The sequence below is a fragment of the Alnus glutinosa genome, chromosome 2, assembly GCF_958979055.1.
Source record: "Alnus glutinosa chromosome 2, dhAlnGlut1.1, whole genome shotgun sequence".
NCBI classification, from domain to species: domain Eukaryota; kingdom Viridiplantae; phylum Streptophyta; class Magnoliopsida; order Fagales; family Betulaceae; genus Alnus; species Alnus glutinosa.
Window position 1 is genome coordinate 9,865,584 of NC_084887.1, and position 9,906 is coordinate 9,875,489.

At 39.3% G+C, this 9,906-nt stretch overlaps 1 protein-coding gene across 4 annotated transcripts; it reads right to left on the reverse strand.

Moving 5' to 3' along the window:
• Positions 1 to 1,319: 1,319 nt before the first annotated feature.
• Positions 1,320 to 9,562, reverse strand: LOC133860956 (protein NUCLEAR FUSION DEFECTIVE 6, mitochondrial-like). Of its 4 annotated transcripts, XR_009898940.1 has the most exons (4): positions 9,306 to 9,562; positions 8,593 to 8,714; positions 6,538 to 6,626; positions 1,320 to 1,652 (listed from the first exon to the last, which is right to left on the reverse strand). XR_009898940.1 is itself a non-coding variant. In XM_062296641.1 (3 exons), exons 1-3 carry the CDS (start codon positions 9,449 to 9,451, stop codon positions 1,645 to 1,647), a joined length of 276 nt encoding a protein of 91 aa, XP_062152625.1. In that variant the 5' UTR covers positions 9,452 to 9,561; the 3' UTR covers positions 1,320 to 1,644. The 4 variants fall into 4 exon arrangements, 3 of the variants coding, with proteins under 3 accessions (XP_062152625.1, XP_062152624.1, XP_062152622.1); XM_062296641.1 differs by lacking the exon at positions 6,538 to 6,626 and having other exon boundaries at positions 9,306 to 9,561; XM_062296640.1 differs by lacking the exons at positions 1,320 to 1,652; positions 6,538 to 6,626 and adding an exon at positions 6,745 to 6,946.
• Positions 9,563 to 9,906: the final 344 nt, after the last annotated feature.

Genomic DNA, 9,906 nt, shown 5'->3' on the forward strand with positions numbered 1-9,906 from the left:
TTGAGTTCAAACTGTTTACAAACTTGTTTCATTACGGCTCTAAATTTAGGCTTGGCAATTCGGGTCGGGTTCGTGTCGACCCGGCTGACCCGATTACATAATCGAGTCTGACACAAACCCGACCCAATTATTAATCGGGTTGGAAATCTAAAACCGAACACGACCCACCTGCAAAACGTGTTACCCGAACACGACCCGGGTAACACGTTTACTTTCAACCAAACCGGCAAACCCCGATTGTTCAGAGACGACTGAGAAGGAGAGAACCCATTGTTTATCAAAACAAAACCAATACAAGCGCTAACAGATCTAATGGAAAATTCACCTGAATCGGCACGATTAAGCTCTGAAAACAGGTTGATTCGCGAGGCTGTGAGGCTATGTGAATGTTGATTCGTCGAAGGAGGCGTGAAAGTGAGAACAGAAAACTGAAAAGAAAAGAGATGTGAGTCGTGGGTCTTCCGGCGGTCGTGGGTCAAGCTCTTCTGGTCGTGAATCAGACGTGGGTCTATCTTCCGTTCTCCTCCCTTGCCGGTTCCGATTTTGAATCAAACGGAAGCTCTTCCCGCGGTCGTGGGTCTGTCATCTTCTAAGGGCGAGTCAAGCTCCTCCGGCGGTTGTGGGTCTATCTTCAGTTCTCCTCCCTTGCTAGTTCCGGTTTTGCTGCCTCCAGTGGCCCTGGATGTCCCTCCGGCGCTGATTAAGCCTTTTGCAGTTTCTGGCTATGGAGACTGGAGAGGGACCTAAGGGTCGCTTCAACCGAATTTCAGCGTTTCCCACTTTTCCTTTGGGCCTTTCTTTCAAGTTTCTTGAAGTTTCCGGGGGGGGTTTTTTTTTTTTTTTTAAAAAAAACGGGTTGTAATCATGTTAGCGGGTCAACCAGCGGGTTGACCCACCAAACAAGATTATAATCAGGTCAGAATCAGGCCGACCTGATTATGACTCAAACCCGATTTTTTCGTGTCGTGTTCGTGCCGGATTCGCGGGTCGTGTCAAAAATTGCCAAGCCTAGCTCTAATTGGGATCAAGTACATTAGTTTTAGGCATGGTTTAGGCCCATTCTGTAACCACATTTTAAGACCCTCATCTCACTATAATTATCATTGCACCAAACCCAATTTTCAATACTTGCTTTTTATAAGGCTCAACTAGTCAAGAACAGTGCAGTTGAAGACATCAAACAGATATTTAATAATACATTTGAAAAAAAAATAATTTGAAAGTAAGATTAAAAAAAAAAAAAATCAATGTAAAGCTGACAAGTGAATCAATGGATTATAACTGAGGCAGACCTAAGTTTCTAATGAAGGACAATCAAGTTAATAGTAAATACAGGCAATTCTACAAGAAAAAGAACTGTTAAAAACATCACCAAGATTTGAGCAGATTACATCTGATAGTTAAGGACAATGTACCATGCTGCCATCAAATTCAATGGTAACTAAAACTTGCGATCAGTATAAAAGATCATTAAGGATATAATTATCAGACAAAACTACTTCAAATAAGTGTTCAATAACTAATCTAGTAGCCATGATTAATATAGCCAATGTCCACCACAAAATAGCAACAAAACAATAGGAGAAAGCAAGGAAAGGTCATCATAGTCCTTCTCCAGGCAGGATTGCCAACAATTAGAGGAGATTACAGCCCTAAACAAACAAAAGATAGAGTCAGAAATTAAAGGAGAAAAACCTGTCAATTGAATCGCAAAATGCTGGGCTCATTGCAAAACCCAGATGGCAAGAAATGACATGTCCTTGAGTTATTTGAGACAAGGATATACTAAACTACAAGAATAGTATCATTAGAAATCATCTCACACGGAGGTGTGCTACTATCATCATGTTTATACATAATTTCAAGATTTTTTTTTTTTTTCAGTGAACATTCGATAATAATACAACATAGCAACATTTCCTGCAATGAGCTAAAGTTATGATGACAAGGCTGTCATAGTTATCCACCTACATTTTCTTTTTCTTTTTTGTAAGTTATCAACCTACATATTGATAAACCTAGAAATGGACTTTTTACTTTTTTTTGTTAATCCTAAGAGATTTATACAGGACTGCCCAGCTCAAGCACACAAGACACGAGTACTTGACGTGGTGAGAGTTTCTCCCCTGGTATTCAGCCCCAATAGTAGTCAATGGGAGAAACTATGGTACAGGTTAAGCATGGATCATGGGAGGACCTTTCAATTTTATTTATTTATTTATTTTATTTTCATCATGTGTATCAAGCAGATACCTACTACTCACTGTCATATATGCGATAATGCTTTTCTTTGCAGAATCAAAGATACTGCTCTTTGATTAGTTATCTTAGTCTTCCACTACGTCAGTTGGTATCAAAGCAGGCTTTATCCTGATCATGGCCAATTAGTGCAACAATGACAATTCCCTTAACGATGTCGCTCGTGATAGGGAGGCTCTTTCGAGAGCCGAATTTCAAGAGTTCCAGCAGATGATGTAGCAGGAGTTACGCCAGTTGCAAAAGATGATGGAACGCATGCACATGGGTCCTATCAATAATCACAGGGACAATCTTGCCTATAATGACGATGGGATCCGAATAAAGCCTATTCCTCACCAACAACCTGCATCCATAAACCGACCACTGGCCTATGAAGATCTTAGTGACAATGAAGACTTCGCTGAAGGAGTGTTCGGACGAGACGTTGGGGTAGATCAAAGGGATGGATTATGTAGGGGCGCTAATAGTGGCGGCGCAGGATTCAGAGGCTATGAGCGCGGTGACGCTAGCCATATGGGGAATGTCTATGAAGGCGCTGGCTACCAGAATGCTTATGGAGAGCAACCCAGACGTCAAGATCATGGTATGGAAGAGTCCCACAAATACCGAATGAAGATTGACCTATCATCCTTCAACGAGCATCTTCACATCAAAGATTTCTTAGATTGGGTGATGGAAATAGAGAGGTTCTTTGATTATACGAGTATTCGTGAGGATCGCAAGGTGAAGTTGGTGGCATACAAGTTCAAGGGAATAGCTTCTGCTTGATGGGAAAAATTACAGATTTCTCGAGGCCAACAAGGGAAGGGACCAGTAACTTCATGGTTGAAGATGAAGCGGCTACTCAAAGCACGGTTTTTATCACTGGACTTTGAGCAACGGCTATTCCAGCAATACCAAGAGTGTCGACAAGGAAGTCGAACCATCTAGGCGTATATTAATGATTTCTATCACCTATCTGCCCAGAATGATCTCATGGAAATAGAAGATCAACAAGTTGCGAGGTTTATTGGTGGATTGCGTGTGGTAATACAATATAAGGTTTCTATGCATCCTGTCTTTACTTTGAACAAGACAGTTAGTTTGGCAACCCGAGCGGAGAAGCAATTGGAGAGGCCTTTAACACCAACTTGGGAGCAAAACCTGAGCGATTCAACGAGACCAACACAGGGTCGGGGAAAACAACCTCTAGTCCTGACGGTCACACTAAATCAACTAGTGACTTCCATAGGAAAATGAGCCAGCCTTCAAACATCCCGAGACAACCAACCAACAATCCGTACACACGGCCCAGTTCAGAAAAGTGTTGCAAATGCAACCAACCAGGACATAGGTCACATCAATGTCCCCAGAGGCAGATGGTAAACTTGATCGAACCCAAGCCAGAAGAAGGATCCGAGAATAGAGAGGATGATACACCCGAATATGAGGAAGAGGAGTTGGCTGAAACTAATGAGGGAATTCCACTTTCCCGGTCCTTAGGAATTCGACGTTTACTCTTGACTCCGAGGCAAGAGGATCAATCTCAAAGGCACAAAATTTTTCTTACTCACTGCACAATCAACTAGAGGGTATGTGATATGATTATTGATGGTGGTAGCGGGGAGAATGTAGTGTCTAAGGAGATGGTTTCGAAGTTGGGTTTAAAAACTGAGAAGCACCCAGCCCCATATAAGATCGGATGGATCAAGCAGGGAACCGAGACACTAGTAACCGAGAGATGTCGTTTCACATTTTTTATCCATAAGCATTACACGGATTCTATTTTGTGTGATGTAGTGGAGATGGACGCATACCACTTAATCCTGGGGAGACCTTGGCAGTTTGATGTGGATGCCCAGTAGCAGGGAAGAGCTAACGTCTACACTATCTTTTGGGATGGTTGGAAGATAACATTTCGACCCTTACAAGAAGTCGATAATTCTACTCATTCCAAGGGTAAGCCGGTCCTCCTATCCATTGGATCAGAATTTATAGAAGAAGTTAAGAAGGCCCGAGACATCATACCATTGGTGACCAAGGGAACCCCAGGCTCCGTCTCACAAGAAATTCCTAAGACAATGCGATCAATGTTAGAAGAATTCCAAGACATCGTGCCTAAAGAGATGCCCGAAGGATTGCCGCCCATGAGAGATATCCAACACTATATTGACTTAGTGCCGAGAGCAAGTCTCCCGAACTTCCCACATTATCGAATGAGCCCAAAGGAGAATGTTATTTTGCAAGAGCAGGTAGAGGGGTTAATTCGGAAGGGACACTTGCAAGAGAGAGTGAGTCCATGCGCTGTACCGGCCCTACTTGTACCGAAGAAAGATGGAAGTTGGCGAATGTGCATGGATAGCCAGGCAATAAACAAGATCACGGTCAAGTATCAGTTTCCTATTTCCTGAATAGGTGACATGTTTGATATGCTATCTGGGGCTAAGATTTTTCGAAGATCGACTTGAGTGGATATCATCAAATCCGTATACAGCCTGGAGATGAATGGAAAACTGCATTCAAGACTAAAGAGGGGCTTTATGAGCGGATGATGATGCCTTTCGGTCTTTCGAATGCACCAAGTACTGTCATACGACTCATGAATCAGGTACTGAAACCTTTTATCGGAAAATTTGCTGTTGTCTATTTTGATGATATTCTTATCTATAGTCGCAACTTGGTGACTCGCATGGATCACGTGAGGAAAGTGTTGGAGGTCAAAAAAGAAAGAAAGTGGAGTTTCATGATGGACCAATTTCTCTTCCTCGGGTTTGTAGTCAATGCCGATGGAATCTTAGTGGATGAAGAGAAGGTGAGGGCTATCCGAAAATGGCCCACGGCCAAGTCAGTGGGAGAAGTAAGAAGTTTCCAATTGGCAACTTTCTATAGAAGGTTCGTTCAAAATTTTAGTAGTATTGTAGCACCAATCACTGAGTATATGAAGAAAAGAAAATTTAACTGGGGTGAAGATGCCGAACAAAGTTTCTCAATCATCAAAGAAAAGCTATGCACAACACCTGTACTTGCCTTACCCGACTTTGACAATTTGTTTGAAGTTGAATGTGATGCATTAATCGTCAAAATAAGAGCTGTGTCATCTCAAGAAGGAAAGCCTGTGAAATTTTTTAGTGAAAAGCTTGAAGAAACAAGACATAAGTGGTCAACATATGAGTTGGAGCTTTATCCTGTCTTAAAAGCCCTCAAGGTATGGGAGCATTACCTGATCCAACAAGAGTTTGTCCTCTATACCAACCGTCAAGCATTAAAGTTCATCAATAGTCAAAAGAATCTAAATTGGATGCATGCTTAATGAGTTTCTTACATCCAAAGGTTCACTTTTTCTCTCAAGCATAAGTCGGGAAAACTAAATCGTGCAACTGACGCTTCGATGTATTGTAGGTGACAAACCAAAGCAGTAGGACCTGGCTTTTGCTCAAGCTAAGTTTGCCTACAATGACATGGTGAATCGATCTACTGGGAAGGCACCGTTCAAAGTTATCTATGGGAGAACTCCGTGACTTGCAATAGATCTTGCAGCTTTACCCAAGTTACCGGGAGCAAGTGTGCAACGGAGCATTTAACAGAACGGGTGAAAGCTACCCAAGAGAGAGTTCGTCAGGATCTAGAAGAATCCTATGTTAAGTACAAGACGGCAGCAAACAAAGGTCGGCGATCAAAGACTTTTCGAGAATGAGATCTTGTGATGGTGTATTTAAGCAAGGGGCGACTATCGATTGGTGTTTCTAGAAAGTTGAGCAATAAGAAGTACGGTCCATGCAAAATACTAAAAAAAAAATTAATGATAATGCATATGTCGTTGATCTTCTCGAGGACTTGGCAATATCTTCAACATTCAACGTGGCAGACATTTTTGAAAATTTTCCACCAGAGGATGAGGAACTTAACTCGAGGACGAGTTCTTTTCAAGAAGGGGAGACTGATGCAGGACATGCAGTCCCCACTAAAATAAATAAGTAAATAAATAAATAGTTTTCATTTATTTATTTTATAATCTTTTTCTTTTTAGGATTAGATTTACTATTGCTACTAGGAATAGGTTTACTATTACTACTAGGATTAGGTTTACTTTCTCTACAAGTAATTCTCTTCTGTAAATAGGCTTGCTTATTATGTAAAACTCAATTAATTGAATTATTATCAAATCAGAGAATTATCTCTCAAATACTTTGCGGAGTTTTATCTTTCTTTTTAGCCTGCGGGCTTGTTTTTATCTTTTTAGGTAGAAGACGAAGATGCTTCTCCTTGCAGAATCAAAGATGCTGCTCTTTGATTAGTTACCTTAGTCTTCCGCTACGTCAGAAAGCAAGAAATTTGAATAAAACTTCTCCTGAACCCATGGGATATTCATCATGAATCACCATTGTCAGCTGATTGAATAGGAGATATTAGTATCATGCTTTATTGACCTTATTAACATAAATGCAAACATTTCAGCACTTTTTAGAAAGAAAGAAAAAAAAATAAAAAAAAAATCAATCAGACAAATAGAGAAAATGTCTTAGCCATAGATAAAAACAACAAAGTCTACTAGTTCACTAGGTTTTGGAGCTCAGGATGTTCAATTTGTCTCTTCTGCAGCTCATTCAAAACTTCTAACTTATTATCAATCACTGTCTTATAGTGAAGAATTTTGTACACAAAACTTTGCTTGAATCCTCCGGCATTCATCACACATCATCATTGCAAGCTGGTTGGATGAAAATGATTAGTACGCTTGCTTAATGATCCCAGTGACTAACATTGGTAACAACTTAGATTAAGTACAATATTCAGAATCAATCGTACAGAATAGTGCACAACCATAGTCACGTGCAAAAATTATGTAACACGGTTCAAATCATTTAACATGTCTATACTTCAGAGGTTGAAATCTTACATCTAGTTCCTACTGTATTATGGATCACGAGGCACTGTTTATGCCCCAGAGGAAAACTCAAGCAAGAAAAGACGATAGAAGAAAAGAATGCCTCCCTCCCAAAATTGGACCCAAGCATTCATTATTCAAATATAGCATCCATAAACATCTATAAAGAATCCAACCTTTTGAAAAAAAATTGAGAATTCAAAGTCCTATTTAGGAAAGTCTCAGCTCATCTTCTAAACAGTGTATTAAACAGACTTTACTTTCTTTTTTTTTTATCAGTAAATCTCCTTCTATCCACCACACAACTGCATACTGCAAGGCCACCACAATCCTAAACGCTGTCTTGGGGATGTATTGGATTACTCAAATGATATGATAAGACCCTTATAAAGTTAAAATAAAAAATAAAAAATCAAATAAAACAAAATAAAAAAAACTTATAATGATAAGCAACACACAAGTTTTCCTGAATCAAATGGCTCACAAAAGCCACTGCATTATATTATTTGATGGATCCTCTGAAAAAAAAACTCTTATCATTCTCATTCTAAATCTGTCGGTTTACATCACATTTCATCATTACTTGAGAACAGATAGTTATCCTGCCTAACATATTGCCAGTAGGACTCCCTACAGCTTTAAAATCTTGGAAACATAAACAAATCCAAGTCATTCCATCTTTGCTTCTTGATCTTCATCTAGTCTTGTCTCGGCCTACAGCATTAAGAGAGGAGTGTGCTTTTTTACTAAAACAAAAATAGGAATAAGAGAGAAAAAGAACAACAATTGAAGAAGTAGACATCAAAGTCAAGTGACTCAAGTGTAGGAAACCTATTTGGTCCTGAATATTTGAACGGAAAGAAAATAAAAGGGAAAAGAATTTGATAGTGCAATTCAATTTGGTTGAAAGCAAAGATTTCCAGATTCTGAGATCAGAAAGGATATAGAAGATATGTATCCTTGTATTTTACATTCTTTTCCAGAAAATTAAGCCTCAAGAAAATATACTTTTTTATAACCAAAAGGAAATTGGAGTAGGTGACATGACAAATATGCAAACTTACCAAAGTCCTAACAGTCCAACAAAAAAGAAGAAGACAAAGATGTAATGTTGTTACAACCACATAACTAGAAAATAAGTACACTCTTTGGAAGCCAAAGACTAGGTTTGTTTGAGTAATTTGGTTTCTTTGGCAGCTGTATCGAGCTATAGTCTGTTAGGGATATTCTAGTAGTTCGACATGTGATATTTTGTGCCAAAGTAAACAAGCATTGGCAACCTCATGTGGGATAGTTCTCAAAAATAGAATCATTTCAAATTGGAAAATCTTGAAAAACCATACTAACTCATAGCAACACCGACATAGCCAAGTTCCATAACCAAAGCAACCAACGCAATTATAATGGATTACTTAGCACCAAACATTATAATATCACATATTCTTGAGAATAGAGGAAACTAAACATACCTTCAGGGAGCCGACCATAACTGCATTGAGAGATTGATAGCATCGAAGTCATCAATGCCGATGCAGTTGCAGTGTGGTATGGCAGCATCGACTCCACACAGAAGCTCATTTCAACAGGGCACCTTCAACACAAACAATACATTATCCACATTATCGTCTTTCAACTCTAAATAATGTGACATTATTAATGACTAAACTAACCTTCAAATCCGTTTGGACACCGAGAAAAATCTAGGAAAAGAAAGCAATCAAAATTCGGAATATTATATTCATCGCAGCTTTGTTTTACAGGAAATGAAAGCCTAACTTTCATCAAACCCCATTATGGTACATTATCCAAAGACTAGATATCTATCTCGTCCCGGATGACCATCAAAAGCATCAAATTCAAATTCCCCATCTTTTTTTCTTCTGTCACATTTTCTCCAAACGCAAACGGCATAGACAAATTGGCACCCTGAACAATATGCCATTATAATAGTAACTCTAAACTCTGTTTGGTTTCCGAAAAAAAAAAGTCCAATGCTGCTTTCATAGACCATAAAAATAAAAATAAAAAGAAAAAAGAAAAAAAGAAAAAAGAAAAGAAAAAGTAGACGTGCTCTAATTTCAACTAAAGACCATTTTCTGGCGCCCCAAATAATCAAAAACTCCCACAGATAAACGAAAAAAAAAAAAATTCAGTTTCAGAATCTTCATATATATATATATACCTGAGAGTTGGAGTGGAGACGGGCTTTTTGGTTCCGATGCGAAAGGGAGAGCCGGCGGCTTTGGCTTCGGGACCGAGCCGAGCGGCAGCGCGGCGAGCGGATACGGAGCATGAGCGGAAAACGGACCTGGCAGCGGCTGAGGCCATTGGAGATTGGTTGTGGGAGGTTCCGAAGACGGCGACGTTGACGTTCTTGCGTAGGGGTTTTGGAGGTTTTTAAGTTCCAAGTTCCAACGTCGTTCGGTGAGATGTGGTCCGTGGATCAAGTCCTCAGTCGAGTGTTTGTTTGGCTGTATGGATTGTCCAGCCTATGCCTGGTGTGGGTTATCACACTCGACTCCGGAATAACGTCTTCGTGGACAGCCAAACAGACTTTGCTTATAAGCCAATATAATAAAATGACACATGTTCTTATTAACACTATTAAAAAAAAACATTTGTTTTTACGTGCTAAGAGATTTTTAACAAATTATTAAATTAGTTTGTAGCTAATTTTTATTCAATTTTATTTCCTATTAACTCAAAAATAAAAATAAAAAATTACCATTAATTTCTGATCTATACTCTTCAAGGAGACATGCTTTCCCTAATTTAAATTGAAG

What these genes read in the sequence shown, in the direction of transcription:
- LOC133860956 (XM_062296640.1), bottom strand. Translation starts at nt 9,451, where the DNA reads ATGGCCTCAGCCGCTGCCAGGTCCGTTTTCCGCTCATGCTCCGTATCC. An exon ending in GTCTCCACTCCAACTCTCAG is followed by an intron (nt 8,715 to 9,305) that starts GTATATATATAT and finishes TTTGTGTTGAAG; the next exon opens with GTGCCCTGTTGAAATGAGCT. An exon ending in TTATGGTCGGCTCCCTGAAG is followed by an intron (nt 6,947 to 8,592) that starts GTATGTTTAGTT and finishes TCATCCAACCAG; the next exon opens with CTTGCAATGATGATGTGTGA.